General features: G+C 44.0%; 1 protein-coding gene across 3 annotated transcripts in view; it reads left to right on the top strand.

Moving 5' to 3' along the window:
* The window catches only part of LOC103625621 (unconventional myosin-X), a 79,593-nt gene that overhangs the window by 25,808 nt on the left and 37,938 nt on the right, over nucleotides 1–15,847 (top strand). For all 3 annotated transcript variants that reach the window (XM_017726651.1, XM_017726657.1, XM_017726661.1), the window contains 8 exons: nucleotides 846–912; nucleotides 1,373–1,465; nucleotides 5,143–5,211; nucleotides 6,011–6,093; nucleotides 7,622–7,730; nucleotides 8,423–8,503; nucleotides 9,440–9,564; nucleotides 10,375–10,489. In XM_017726651.1, coding sequence (XP_017582140.1) covers nucleotides 846–912; nucleotides 1,373–1,465; nucleotides 5,143–5,211; nucleotides 6,011–6,093; nucleotides 7,622–7,730; nucleotides 8,423–8,503; nucleotides 9,440–9,564; nucleotides 10,375–10,489 — 742 coding nt within the window. The remainder of the gene's footprint in view (nucleotides 1–845; nucleotides 913–1,372; nucleotides 1,466–5,142; nucleotides 5,212–6,010; nucleotides 6,094–7,621; nucleotides 7,731–8,422; nucleotides 8,504–9,439; nucleotides 9,565–10,374; nucleotides 10,490–15,847) is intronic.

Here is a 15,847-nt window from a genome sequence, read left to right as displayed (position 1 = left end):
AACTTTAAAGTATGAAGCCTGGCCTGAAGCATTCAGAGGCAAAGGCTCTGCTATCTTCAAAATGTTAGTCTCCACCTGAAAGATGTCTGTATCAGAATGTCACTAAGTAGCTTCACACGTAGCCTCTAGTCTTCCTTGTATTCTTGAGAGTTATTCTAGGCATCTCTGAATTCTGAAAACAGAAATATCCTGTATTATGGGAATATAAGAAGATGGTAAGGGGGAAAAACACATTCAGCAGATTCACAGAATGTCATGGGTGATTTTCAAAGCACATTATTGCACTACTTTACCTATGTCGTGTCCTATTCTGAAAGATGCAGGGCCACCCTGTAGGCTCCCTGCATGTCAGGCCAAAGCTCATCTGTGTCATCCTCTTCAAAACTCTCCCTGAAAACTCCCTCCTGTCTCTTCTCCTGGTGAACCTGTGAAGTGTGGTTCAGTCTTCTGGCAGATGTGCTTCAGGCCTGCTTTCCAGACTGGTGGGTCAGCAGTTGACTCTTGAAGCTGTCTGGCAAACTATCCATCATCACCACTGCATGGGCTGATACTCATCACTCCAGAAGGAGCACAGTCTTAAAATTTGTGTGAAATTTGCTAAATGGCTATAAGAAAAGCATTAGTCTAAATCACTGGTTGAAAGGCTGTCTCTTATTTCCATCTCCTTGTGTTAGCAGTGCATTGTGTCCCCTTATTCTTTTTCCTCAGCCATGGCAAAGCCTAATTCCTGCAAATTGTCTTGAGTCCTGGGACAGCTGCCATGCTCAGTTACGTCTGCTCTCCTACACCCCAGGACATTGGATCTTGCATTTCACAGTTTTGTTCTGTTTGTTCTTGACTATCAGGGAAGGGATAAACTGGGAAGCCATTGACTGGATGGATAATGCAGAGTGCCTGGACCTTATTGAGAAGGTAAGCAGTTACCTGTGACAGTTTCTAGGGATCGCAGTAGGGGACTGCTGATTCTGCTGAGATCTTCCCTGGAATTTCCTGGTTGTAGAAGTGGATAGTTGCTTAGATCCTCTTCCCATAGTGACCTGGCAAAAGTATGAGCTGTTCTACCCATAGACCTGACTCAAGAAAGCAGATCTCGGCTTTCTGTTGAGAGTAAGCTTAGGAAGGGTGTCATAGTTTCAGACAGGGATTCACATTTAAGTAAAACCTTAATGTGCATTTTTTATAAATAATCTTCACTTCTGTTCTGCTTGCTGAATGCATTAACTGTCCAGAATTCTGCTTTCAGTTTGAGCCTTGCTGGGTATAACACAAGGGTTATTGCTCAATGATCTGTTCAGATCTCCAGTTCTTGGCTTGGTGCTGTGTAGTTAAAGCTTTTGCTGACTGTAAAAGCCTGTCTCTTGTTTGGCTGTAGAAACTAGGTCTACTGGCTTTGGTGAATGAAGAGAGTCGATTCCCCAAAGGCACAGACAACACCCTTCTGGAAAAACTTCACAGCCAGCATATGGTAAGTAAGAAAATAACCTGGCAGGCAAATGATCAGTATGTTAGCCCCATCAGCATTTCAAAACCTAAAGTGAAGGTTTTGTTGATGTAAAATATGTGCTTTGTGCAGGAAATTTAAAATGCCTTAGGCCCGAACCTGCAAGTGTTTAATAAGGCTGCACTGAACAGTAATATGTAAAGCAACCTGAGAATGGTCTCTTGTGCACATAGACAAGAGGGAGTGTGCATTCCACAGGCTGCAGGCAGAGGAGGTTTGAATTTGCAGCATGGGATGGAGGTCAGGTTCTGCTGGTCTGCGACGGGACACAAGGCAGCACCCCAGGCACAGGATGTGGCTGCACAGTGTGTGTGGGTTTCTCCTGCCAGCTGACTCACAGCAGTCTGCTTCAGAGCATGTCAAATCTGTCTCCTGGGGCTGGGGACGGCTTTTGCCTCATGACTTTTAATGAAAGCTCTCTTATTGTTCCTAATTAATTAAATTCTTTCATCCTCTTTCTTGTGTTCTGGACACAGTAGTGGAACAGCTTTTTCATGCAGGTCAGAAAGCTGTCCTGGGGACACAGAAACCCCAGTGAGATCACTGCAGCAATCCCTTACCATGTCTCTGCTACAGCCAACACTTTGTTCTAAATAGTAAATAGACTGAAAACAAAGCAAATTAAGGCATGTAGCATGGACTTATGGAATAATTAACTACTATAGTGAGAACAACGTCAGCAAATATGTTTCCTAGTACTCTAATTCAGACTTCATCCAGGCCTGAAAACATACAAATTTGTATCCTTTATCTGATTTTTTAAAATTGGCATAGATGCAGATGTTCTCATTTTTCGTATTTGCATTCTAACTCTCGTAGTTGTATTCATGACTTCAAACTGGAAACAATAGCAATGACTTTTGGTTGGCTACTTATACACAGCTTTGAGGAAATATTTCCTTTCTTTAGGCTTAAATCAAGGCCTTCAATTTAGTCCACTGTGGCTTTGCCTTGTGTTATAGGTAAAGAAATGTGATAATGCCTGATTTACCTTTTTTTTTTTTAAATTGTTGTTGGTATTTCTAAATATAGAACTAATGAATATTTTTAATGCATCGCTTGTTATGAATTTTCTTTCTGAACTGTCCCAAACTCTTCAGTTTGTCTCTAAATGGAGGCATTTCAAAGCTCCTCTTTCTTTCTGCTGTTTGTTTCTGAATTTGTCTACATATTTTTTTCTCTATTCTTTTCTGAGATAAATAATCAGACCAGAGTGCAGTTCCCTTGGTAAGAAGGTACCTGTGGTTTATTGTACAGCAGCATGAGACTGCCAGTATTATTTTGCATTCTTTTATGCCCCACGACATTTTGGTTGCTATTTTTGGTGATTTCTGTGCATTGAGTAGCCTTTTCATTAAGCTGTTCATAGTGTCACCTCTGTCTGCTTTGAGGCAATAGCAGTTAACGTGGAACCCTAGGGAGCTTGCAAGAGATGGAAGAGGCTGAGTAGTGAGTGCAGGGAGGAACAGTGAAGTGGAGAGTGCTCTAGGATTTGCATTTGCTGAAGGCAAAAGCATTTTTTACACCAGTTAAAGTCTCTAGTGTTGGCTGGAAGAGCACTGGAAGACATCCAGCCAGCATTGCTGGGAAGCCTGAAGAGAACAAGCCCTCTTCTCTGTATTTTCTGTGGAATGCTGTAGTCTTAAGGAGGAAAAGCATAAAGCTGAGATTTAAGAGAATATGATCTCTGATAAAACTGCAGAGAGGAGCAACAGGGAAGATAAAAGAAGGAGCCAAAAGTGTTGTAAGCATGGGTGAAATATAAGGGTTGGTAGAGAGGGAGAGGAGAACAGGATGCCAGTCCACATGAGAGATCCAGTAGCAGTCATGTTTGGAGAGGAAGGCAGGGAAGTTTGTGGCTGGAAAAAGATGACTGTGTGGAGGGAAGGGAAGAGCAATGAAATGGGGTCAAAGTGAAAGGGAAAAAAAATCATGAAAAAACTTTCAGTAGCACTAACAAATTATTAGCATCAGAAGCTGTCCACCTGCTAAATACTGCTAAAAGAACTTGAAGATGAAAGAGTTGAATTACAAACAGCATTGTGTGACACGTTACTTAAAATTTTCATAGTACTTTTGTCTGAGAAGGTGGGGAATTATTTCAGTTTTTAGAAAGTATTGCAGGAAACTACAGGCCTATAGTTCTTATTTCACAATTGGGTAAATTGACAGAATGTAAATGGTCAGTTGCCTCAAGGAAGGAAGGTCTGTAAGACACTATCTCCTGTAAGCACTGAGGTTTTCTGCTGACTCACAGGGCAAGGCTGGACTGAGAGGGACCTCATGAGACTAATTGTGTTGTAAAGTGAAAATGAAAATGAAAAGCAGTGTAGATAAATGTAAAATGCTGTGCCTGAAGGAAAACAGTCCCAATTTCACCTTTGAAATGATGGCCCCCTGAACTGACTGCTGCTCTTCAGGAGCGAGACCCAGACAGAGGCTGTGATGGATAGTTCCATGGAAATATCAGCACAGGGCTCAGCAGTAATAAAAATCCCCAAATGAAGTAGTAAAAGCTCCTAAGAAATTAATAGAGTAAAAGTAGAAAACATTGTTATGGCACTGTATGATTTATAGATCACCTGCACTTCGAACCCTGTACACCATGGGGCCCCTCCACTCAAGAAGGGCTTCTGTCAGAACTGGCAAACAGCAGGTCGGGGACAGCTTCAGTGCTACGGAAAACTATGTTGAATGGGCCCTGCACTGTGGAGAGAAGATGACTTGGGGGTGTGGTGGGTTTAAAAGTCACACATGGCCTGTAGAAGATAAATGGCACTAATGGAAGCCAGGCTTAAATCCAAGCAGCTCTAGTTCACTATGTAGTTGGTTGAGAGTTCCCTGTGAAAGGACACTCTGGATGCAAGAAGTCTGCATGGGTTCACTTGTGGAATGAGCAAGTATTTCAAAGAGAAATACATTTGGGGTTACTAGTTAGGCAGGCCTCATAGAAATAATTAGAGTGTGAGGGAATATTAGGATGAAAGTAGGATTTACTTGCTTTGTTCTTTCTCTACCCTACATATCCAGTGCAAGAGGCAGAATATCCAGCTGGATAGATTGTTGGTCTAGAGTGGCATGGCTGCTCTTAAATAGTTAAAATGGTTTTCACAGAACAGAGAAAGGACGGGGGAAAAGAGAGAGAGAAAAAAGAGAAAGGAAAACTGAATGTTGAATATAGGGGAAGAGAGGTGCAAAGAAAGATAAACTATAGAGGAAGACAGGAAATTGGTATGTTATTTCCTTTGATGAAGAAAAGGTGTGTAGGTGTTATGCAAAGCTGCCATCTTCCCTGCATCCTGATCCTGTGTCCTGCACCACATGGTTTGTGTGGAGCTCAGCCTCCTCAGGTGTCAGACACACAAGAATTAACATTTCATCCATGGCATGCCTCCGCAGCCTTGATTCTGCAAGCCCTTGCTCACATGAGGAATGCCTTGAAGGGCTGGATATTTCCATCTTAAATTTGAGTAACGTATTTGTAATGTAGCTGCAGATAGCTGCAGCAGATGTGGTCGGGCTCTGCAAGAGCAAAGGTCCTTGCCCATCTCAGCCTTGTCATAGTCATGGCAGAGTTCCTGACTGACTCTATTTATCATTATACCAGCATTATAAGACGACTTCTTTTTCTTTCTTTTCAGAGCAACCCCTACTATGTGAAGCCTCGGGTGACAGACCATCAGTTTGGAATAAGACATTATGCAGGGGAGGTAGGTGTTTGTGAGATGCTTGGTATATGCTGGACTTGAGGTCCTTAGATTCCAAAAACCAAGAATGTCTCTGAGCTGTGTGTTTCCACACAGTTAATGTCCCATACCAGAGCACAATGAGTGTGATGGGATTAAAATAGCATGTCATTCTCCAGTACTATATTCTCCAACTTGGATGCTTGAGTTTCTCAGGTAACTTTTTGTTTGGGGGATAAACTCCTCCTTACTCAAAGGAAAAGTCACAAGGAAAATTTGACTTTTGAGGAGGAGGACAAGAGGCTAAATACCTATTGCAAAATGGAAAAGGTCCCCGAGCCTTCAAGGTTAAATGTTGCTCTTTATTGTGGAGAGATACGAAGCAGATGAAGGTGTGTCAAGGGAGGACACCTGCACATTAAAGAAGGGCTAACCTCCTCCCAGAATAATATCTGCTGAGCACTTGTGGTTGGGAAGTTGGGGCACTGGGTGGCCATTCTCTTCACTCTCCTGAAGTGAGCGGAGTACCCCACACCTTGCAGAGTATTTCCCCACACACCCACTCCTGCCAGGCAAATCTCTGCAGCTGTTTCACCTTGCTCTTGTTTTTGAGGGGTTTTTTTTGGTGTTTTTTAATTGATGATTTAAAAGCCACTTTCTTGCCAGTAAATGCAGAACTCTTCAGCTCTTTGACCCCAGAAATTCAGATCTTGGCACATGCCTGCAGTGTAGCTCTGCTGGAGGCCTTGTACACTGGCACGGAAATATAGAAGGGCTTAATGATCTGTAGGGCACTGCTCTAGTGGCTCTGTCTTTGTTGCAGGTGCTGTATGATGTGAGAGGCTTTCTGGAGAAGAACAGAGACACCTTTCGCGATGACATTTTAAACATGCTGAAAGACAGCAGGTATGCTTGTGAGGAGGCCACATCTGTTGGGCTGGACTAAGCCACGTTCATGTAATAAACCAGACCAAGGAAAGCAGCTGCTTTTGCCAGAGCATCAGGCACCATTCTTAATCATTCTTTTTTTGCTGAAGTGTCCTGATAGAAGAAAGGAGAGCTGGAGAAGTCAGATGAGGCACAGATTTAATCAGGGCTCATGTTGTCCCAGTTTTAAAAAGAGCTTTAACAGCATGACAGTGGTCCCACCAGGCAATTTGGTTTTTTCCCCATTCCCCTTCCCTTTTCCCTTTCCCTTTCCCCTCCCCTTCCATTCCCCCTTTCCTTTTCCTTCTTTCTCTTACCTCCCTATACCAACAATGGCAAAGTTGCCCCTGAATGAGTCAATGCTCTTTGCCATGCTGTCAAATGCCAGCCTTTGTACAGAGGCTGCTTGTTTTCCAGCCTGCTTGTTAGTGGCAGTCATCTGTCCTTGTCCTGTTGCTGTGGGACTGGGCATGGCCCCTAATATTATATCCCAGAGCTGCAACGTGATGTTAGAGAAATGAGCTAATTTTGATCTTGAGCAAGGTCTGGAAAACAGAAGTAGGGCCTAGTAGGAGGGAGGCATTTAGTAACACAGAGAATCCTACAAGTCTTTGAGTAGCAGCTGTACCATGTGCCTCTTACCACAGCCCATGTATTGCCTTTGGGCTCCAGTCTGATGAGACTGTTCCAGAACTGCATCTTATCTGAAGCTGCTGCAGAGTGTGCACTGTGAGAAGCCTCAACCTGAGGGAGCTGAGACTATGAGCTGTTCATAGTTGTCTTACTTGGACATTGGCATCTGGGGAACATTCTACATGAGGCTTGAGGCCAGAATTGTGGTTGTTATTGTCCAGCATAATAGAAGGACTCAGGCTTTTTCAACATGACAGAGGGGAAGTTGTGCCAGAAGCAGCCGTAACAATAAACTGGCACAAGCAGCGCTGAAGAACTTTGTGCAGCTTCTTAAGAACCAGCACCAATGTCTCAGAAGTGGCAAAATGGTGGAAGATTCCCCAGAAATGACCTACACTGAGGGTAGCTCTAGAACTCCTCTGGCCACAGAAAAGCTGGGCTTCCAATTTCATGAGCATGTCATGGGGACTCATCATATGAGCTAGTTTGGGAGGCATGACAGCGCCAGTCCAGCTGGCATACCTTCAAGATAGTTTTGCCTGGGGGCATATAGCTCAAGGGAGGTGTCCTAGCCAGTGCAGAATATAGATTTTTCCTTTGTGTAATATCCTGCTTGAGAGTGTGAGATGGGGTTTCTGGCTTTGCAGCTCAGTGTGGCATACAGGGCAGCCTATGGGATCTGGGCAGCCACATGGGCAGTATTAATTTCCTCACTGAAGTGCCCATCTGAACTGCTTCCTGCAGCCACTCTGGCACAGCAGGTGTAAGAATGAGGGGTTTCACAATGGGACAGGGCAGTAGCTGACAATGAGAACCATCTTCTCACAGGTGGTAGGTGTCTTGCATCTTCTTTAATTCTTTTCTTCTCCCTTAGGCTGGACTTCATCTATGACCTTTTTGAAAGAGTCTGCAGTCGTTGCAGTGAAGAGACACTGAAGATGGGCACCCAGAGGCGCAGACCGACTGTCAGTTCCCAGTTCAGGGTATGATGTTTTCCAAGAGAGCAGCAGGCTTCTGGGGAGGAGCAGATGGGTAAAGCAAGGCCTGCAGCCAAGAGGAGTCATTCATCCTTGTTTTGTGTCCAGCACTGAAAATGTGCAGGAATGTTGCAGTGCTAAAAAAAGACAGTGCCACTGCCCCAAGGATTTCTGTCTGGTATAAAATGTGAGATGATAAGACTGAGCAGGGTGGCAGAGGAAAAGAATACTTCCCTAAGCATATGAAGTTCTTGAGGTTCTTTGATCTTTCATATTTGTTTGGTGTTTCAGCTAAGTGTATGTGTCCTTTTAGGCCACATTTTTACAGGTATTGTGACAATTCCAATAAAACCTTATTGGGAGAACCTTGCAGGTATGAATCTCACCCACTTAGATTGTCTGCAGACCTTCTGTTCATTTCACTGTTTTGTTTTCCTGTATTTAAAGTTTGAGAGACTTGTAAAATTAACTCACAAATACAGCCCAAAGAACAAAGATGGCCACGTAAACAGTCTTAAGAGCAAAATGTGTGGGTATGTTTTGGACAGGGAGGAATCTCTTGGGTTACTGAAATTTTGGTAGGCAGAGTCAAAGGATATTAGGAATGGGAGGGCTGCATGAAGACCTTATTGCATGAAATGTAGCCCCTTTCCCTTCTGTAGTGACTGATCCTTTGAGTTTCTCTTGCTGCTCTTTAGGATTCTCTCCATTCCCTGATGGCCACGCTTAGTACTTCCAACCCATTTTTCATCCGCTGCATCAAACCAAATACAGAAAAGGTAAGTCTGTTTCCCAGCCACACGTGTGCACGTGACACAGGCCTGCATGAGCACACCCTTGCACAATGCCTAGCAGGTGCCTCAAACTGAGGCTAAGAGCAGTTCCTTCCCACCTTCCCTTTTTCCTTCTAGTTATTTTATAGTTGAGAAAAAACACACCTTCCTCCTGGTAATCAGATGGAAAGACTGCATGCTGAATATGAGATTATATAGCCATTCCCACCTCTTTCAGTGCTTATGAAGCCTGGAGGATTAACCAGGATTGTGCAGAGTCCAGAGCTGTGGTAGAAGAAGCAATCACTCCTGTTTGTAGTGCCAGTAGAGAAATTTGTTCTGGAATGAAGGGCTTGTGCAGTAGGCAATGTCTCCTGCAGATCTTTGGCTCTGAGGCACAGGAGGTGGACACATCATGAGCAAGTCACAGTGCTTAGGGAGGACAGGCTGGCTCTCACTTGTATTGTGAGCTGTGGCAGGAGGATATGCTGCTAACTAGATTGGGTGGGGAACTCTGAACTGATCCTTTTCTTTGTTTTGAAACCATGTATGATATGGCAGAGGACAGGCTGCTTAGGGGATTTATGCCAGAAAAGAATTCTGTAGTTTGTCTCCAGTTTAACTGAAAAGAGAGACTGCAAAGAGAACTGAGTCAGGGTTCTGCACTGTGTATGTGTTAAGACATTGTATCTTTGCTTTCCTACCAGAGTCCAACTGTGAGTGCAGTCTGCAAACTATTTTTCCTCTTCCAGAATCAGCTCAACACCCTTTTGTCCCTTATTCGGCACAATGCAGTGTTGCGAGGTTGCTCTCCCCTTGACCCAAACTTCCCCTTTTTTACCTGGCATGCCAAAATATGCAGGGCTCCCTTTCTACAGCAAAACAGATATACAGCCTGTGACTGTCTCACTTACTTGGTTTTGATTCTGGATCATTATTTAGGCGCCGAACCTCTTTAATCCAGACGTGGTGCTAAATCAGCTCCGGTACTCAGGGATGCTGGAGACAGTGAAAGTTCGAAGAGCAGGTTTCCCTATACGGCGCCTTTTCCAGGACTTTCTCAGCAGGTAATTGCTGTCATTGTACCATATGCTGGAACAGCCCTGAAGTGTAGAATTCTATATGACTGTTCCCTCTTTAACTGCTTCTTCTGGTATGGATCAGCTGTGGGATGTTTTTCTAACCATGGCCTTAATGCCCATATCATAGACTGATCTGCGAGGCCTTTTGGAGACTTGCCTTTAGGCTAAAAGTCAGAATGGAAAAATAGCCAGATGGTCTTTGGTCTTTTTTTCCTTTTTCTTTATTTTTCTTGGTAGCTTTGCCACAGCTTTGCTACTGTGATGCTGTGAAACCCAGCTGGTCATAATATGTAAAAGGAAAATACCATGCTTAAAACCTTTAGGCAGCTGAAGAGAATTCTAATGGACAGTATAGTTGATGATTAATATTGGAAAGAGGGATTATTTCTTTTAATGAGCCACATCAAAAGGATTTTTTGAAGTTTAAGGCTAGAAGGGACACTGAACATTGCTTCCTTTGTCTCTTGGAGCATTAAATGCCACCCCTATACTGAACAAAATAACTTGTGTCTGATGAAAGCACATGTTTCAGAAAGACAGTTGTTCTTTACCGAAAAATTTTGTTGAGTTTGTATTCTTTTACTGGGATTGCAACAATAATTGCCAGTGTGGTAGGAACAGATAAAAGTTGGGGGATGGAAATTTCCAAATTGGAAGGCAAACATGAAGAAGGAAGGTCCCAGAGGAAGAAGGACTAATGGGAGGAGGATAATTAGAGTTAAAAGACTGGGGAGAGAGAGGGAGGGGGGCTGTTACTGTCATCTGTAATCTGATGAGATTCTGTTTTGTTCTCAGGTACAAGATGCTTGTGAAGGGGCCACGCCTCTCAGACAACAGCAAAGCTGTATGTGCAGGTTTTCTTCAGACCTATGATAGCAGCAAGAAAGAATGGCAGTTGGGTAAAACCAAGGTACTTCATCAGTGTGGGGAAGGGTATGGCTTCATTCCAGCTGCAAGGGGACGTAACTGCAGCTGGTCAGATGGCAAGGCACTGCAGTCATGATCCTTTAAATACACTGGCCTATGCCACTGACCTGTAGCATCTCAAATATTTCCCATATTATGCACCTAGAGACATAGCAGGTTTTTGGATTTTATCTAAATTCCTTCTCATTGACCAAGCCAGATTGATTTTGTTGTGTCTGATCCAATTTGCAGATTCAAGGGGAACAAGCATGGGTCTCATTTTATGTAATTGTAATGTGTGCCATTAACTCTTGCCTCTTGTGCCAGGTATTTCACTCTGCTTGACTAACTGAAATTCTTGCCTGAGGCAGGGAGCTGAAGCTTGATATATATCTAATCTGTGAATAGCTGCATCACCAGATGTATGACAGCTTTCTGTTGGGGAAGCTCAGATGATGCTTTTGCAGCTAGCCCAGATGCTGGCATACATTTTCTATGAAAAGGTATCCAAATGCTTCTGCCCACTTGCGTAATTCAGATCTTGCTTCTGTTTTGGTGAATGTTTAACACTTCTCTCTTGCCTGGAATAGTCTGGATTTTCATGTAGCAATAGATGTGAGCATTTTGAGGTATATTGCTGTAGAAATCTGGGAATGTGAGGCTGTCTCTATCACAGCTTTCCACATACTCCAGTAAATTCTTCAAAGAATATTCCAAGATGGATGGTGTCCAGTGCAGGCAGCATTTCTCAATAGTGGGTATGCAGTCCATATCTAGAGCAGATGGTAGTACATCAAAGCAACTTCTTGCATTTTTTTGTCCTTAAGCCTTCAGAAAAGTACTTCAGAATATTTCCAGTGCCACAATGAAACCAGAAGTGATTCTAGTGAACATGCACGTTTAATTTATCCAGGAGATCAGATAATGACATTTGTTGCTTTGAGCAATTATTTCTCAGTAAGTGGATAGACTATAATAGTTATTAGAGCAAGATCTCTCTCTCCTCTTCCTAGAGGACTGGTGGTAGTCCAGTTGATAGTCTGTGCTATGAACTCTGTGTGACAATCAAGGAAACCACTGGCCATTTTTGTGGGAAGGACATGTATTACTCTGGAGTTTGGTTGGTTTTTTTTCCCCATGCCTCCACTGATGTTCCAGAAAGAAGATTTTATCACTTAGCGGTATTTCTGCTCTATGATTAAAGTGTTCCCCATCTTTGATTTTGGAATCTGGAGTCTCCTCAATGGTGCCTGCAAACCAGGAACCATTTTGGTCGTTACTGTCCCTGGATAATCCACATTGCTTGGGTGACTGCCAGTCTCCCAGCATTTTAGTGTTAAAGTCTATGTGGAGAGCACGTGTGTTGCAGAGCTGTCTGGAAAGCTTTAGAAATTGGTGGTTAGAGCTGGTAAACACAGAGTTTGAACTTCCTTCCTAGCATGACAAGAGATGGAAGATTGCTGCAGTACAGCAAGGGTAGCAAGATGGAGGACCAAACTCACATGCACATACTCACCTTTTAGAGTACAAAAGGTTGTAAGCTATATAGCTGGAGTCCAGGGCCTACAGTAGACTAACAACAAGCAGGAAATCCAGGCTGCTTTGAGCTGCTGGAAGCTACAGGTCCCTTTTCTCTTCAGTCCCTATTGTGCATCATGAAGGACTGAGTCCATCTGTCTGTTTTCACTCATTCCTTGACCTGCACAAATTATTTGGAAAAAACCAATATGGGTGGTAATTGTGGCAAAGAAAATGTGTTTGTGTCTTGTCAAAACTCTGGATGTACTCTAATGTATTTATTTTTTAATGACTGTGTCCTGTAAACTAAAACTTGACTGAAGAGCTGTATGTGGCATGTTGGTAAACTGCAATCTCTCTGCTTGGGCCCTGGTCGCTGTGAGTCTGAATATTGTGGAAAGATTGAAATTATTAAGAAAGGCAGTCTTTGTATTCTTTATGCCTGAGAAGGAAAATTCACTGGAGCTGGGAAGCAGTTGAGCCATCTTGTTTGGTTATAGAAGTAACTTTCTATTGGGCATGGTTTGTATTAGAGATGTGTGTCCTGGTAGAGGGGAGCAGTTCTATTTATTGAAGGAATGGATCACTCCAAGGCTGTCCTGGCATGTTCCACACTTGCTGCCATGCTGAATGGCTGGTCAGTCCCTGGCTGCTCCAAGATGCTGTCATTCCAAGGTGTACTACCCTGCCATTTCATTCTTCAGATGAGTCGCTTGGCATTCTTTCCCATGGAAAGCCATTTCATTCCTCCCTTGGAGACCACTTTGCAACTCAGCTTTGTGACAGTGCCTCCTGAAAGCCTGTCCCTAGGAAAGCAGATGACAAGGTGAGGCCGTGCAGAGCAGTGGTGCTTCCTGGTAGTACCTTCCCTGCTGCCTGTATCCAGCTGTTGTGCCTTGGTTTTGGATTACAGACTGCTTTGTCTGCATTGATGTTTCAGCTGGTGCTATGTAACACAGGCCTGGAATACTTGGGTTGATGGAGAAAAGAGCCTTAATTTTTCCAGAGGCTTTCAGGTAAGGGTGAAGTGAAGCTACCAGCTAAGGGGAACAGAGCATAGGTCATTTGTCCTGAAGAGGAAGTCCCCTGCATCGCCTTACTGCCAATTTTGCTGCTACAGGTGCAGCTCTGGGTACTCAGGTTGGGATTCCCAGAACTAATCTTGGCTTATGGAGTCAGGAGTAGCTACTGAAAAAGGTGTGACAAGCCCATGGGCATGTAACCTAGGAAGAGTATAAGGGGTGGGTGAAGAGCAAGGCTTATAGAAGGGGGAATACTTCCTGCAAAATGAATGGAAGGATAATTATATCCCTAGCAATTGTTTGAAGGAGGAAGGAAAAGACTCTGTGAATTAGTGCAGGGGATTGTGAAGCTTGGGAAAGGAAACGGAGGAGGAAGGGCAGGATGATCTTTGTGTTTTTCATTAAGAATAGAGCAGCTGCTGTGCTGGCAATTGTCAAATTAATGTTTATAAGAGGTATTAACGCATGCAATACAGGTTTTATCTGGTGGTATGGCAGAGTTGAGGGCAGTGTGATGATGAAAGAGATTGTGCTCAGGTGCCCTTGCCTTCACTGGGGATATCCTGGGATGGAGCAGCAGCTTCCATGACCCTTTCTTCAGTGCACCTGGACCTTCTGCCATACTTGCCCATATTCACAACACAGATTTCCTACACAGTAGCCCTTGCTATTTGAAGGCATTAATTTCCACATTTCAACCTGCTGGTTTGCAGGGCCTGTTTGAAGCAGGAGGTTGCTGTACACTGTTTGGCATCCAGGTCACAGTGACCCACTTCCTGCTTTCCCAGTGTTGTCCCCAAGAATCATATGATCCCACTTATGTACACATGGGTGCCCAAGCAGTTACCTTTGTGTCTGCTGATCTCGGTGAAACCTCACCATGCTCACTGTCACACTGATGGTGCATGCAGGCATTGCACCATGGTGATGCACTGTGGTTTAAAATCTGGCCGGTGTCTAGTATGAGCAGAATATGATAGAAGTAACCTTGTATGTTTTGTTCAATCATGCCTTCCTCAGATGAAAGCTATCTCATGTTTTCAGAAAATGACTGTGAATTATGACAAAGAAACAGCCACTTTCCAGTTTATTTCCACAAGGCATCAAAAATACTTCTGGACTTGAAATAGATGTTACTTTTCCTTGTCATCTACAGGAGTCTAAAAAAACTCCAAACCTTCAAAATGGCAACAGTTTATAACGAGATATTGTTATGTTTTTTGAGATTAACCCCTCACTCTCAAGCATATAATCCTATAGGATTAGGGTTGGGTCACATGGAACTCTGCATGCCCTGAAGTCTTTTCCCCCCCCCTTAACTGGCCTGGCTCAGCAAAGACTGTGCTTGCCAGGGAAATACTGGTGGCCTGAGTATTTTTGCAGTTTGATGAAGATAATGGACTGAGACAGTGTTTTGCTGGTTGCATTCTTGAAATGGGTGACTGCTGCTTGGTTCTGGAATGTAATGGAAAGAGCAATCCCTGCCTCAAAGAAATCTTTAAAAGATTGTTGAGTTGACAGAGGGAGTGGATGTACAACTTGAAGGGAAGGATGCCAGCTTCATGGTTGGCAGTACCTTGATAACGAAGCTTCTTTTCAGGCTACCTGTGGTTACTTAGTCATTACAAAACAGCTCATTTCTTAATGGAAACTGCTCCCCAAGAGAAATTCAAGTCCAGGAAAGCCACTGGCTATGGGTAGCAAGTCAGGGAGAGGTGTCAGTACACAATGGTCATTGCAGGGGGAAGGAAGAGCCTTAAGGGATGAGGCTGAAAGCAGTGATGGAGGGGAAGGTATAGAGAGACATAAAGGGGAGATAAGTGGGAAAGAGGAGAGTTTGTGCAGGACACTGGACTAAATAACTGTTCAAATCTCTGGCCTCTCAGCACAACCACATGGATCCAGTACATTTATAAGGAGTTTTTAACGATTAATGTGGTCCTGAATTCTGCAGATTGATGAATATCAGCTCACAGCTTGTGTACACGGCAGTGCTTTAACAAGGGGGGCTGCACTTCCCTAGTGTAGCCCGTTCTGTGCTGGCCCTGGCAGGGATTTATCCAGTGCCAGGCAGCAGGTCACACGAGCATGGCCATATGGCACTTGCTGCTGTGACTGCAGCTTGTATGGACATATCTTACCAGCTTGTTCTAGTCTGGATACTGCCAGCAGTGTACCCACGGTGTCGTGGAGCTCCATGCAGGCTGCAGTCCATCTCAGAAAGCAGTGCATTTATTTCAGGAATTTGTGCTGAACCCTGTGCTAACCTAATGCAAGGCAGCTGATCTAACATTGCTCAGATATGTCAGCACAATTCCTGTAAACATGGCCTTATCTTGCTTGTATCTCAGTTCTTTTGTCTTTGACATGGCACCTTCATTCTTCACAAGCATTTAGCACCGAGCAGAGGTTGTAAATACAGGTGGTGAAAGATGCCTGAGAATTAAAATACTGGACACTGAAGTGCAACCAGTAATACTTGGAGAGTTCTGTCCTCAGAGCTTAGCTGCCCCTAGTACATGCTGCACTGTTGAACCTCTTCAGCAAGGAAGCATCCCCACCCCAGAGCTTCTGGAGGTCGGTGGAGGGCTTCAGCAGGGGTGGACTGAGTACGCGCGGCTTTGTGCCTCGACTGGGCTTTTGGCTTTCCACCTGTCTTCCATTATTAAGACTGCTGTTAAGGTTACTTCCTGGACTCTAGAAATCTAAAAGTTCTTCCCTTTTCTTGAAATGCGGAGGAGTTTCTTTGCAAAATATTTAATCACCCAAGTAGGTCCCAGTGCCTGCTGCAGGGAGGTACCGGATTGTGCCGGGAAAGCTGT

This window comes from Corvus brachyrhynchos, unplaced genomic scaffold (assembly GCF_000691975.1).
Source record: "Corvus brachyrhynchos isolate BGI_N302 unplaced genomic scaffold, ASM69197v1 scaffold490, whole genome shotgun sequence".
NCBI lineage: Eukaryota > Metazoa > Chordata > Aves > Passeriformes > Corvidae > Corvus > Corvus brachyrhynchos.
This window is presented reverse-complemented; position numbering and strand designations above follow the sequence as displayed.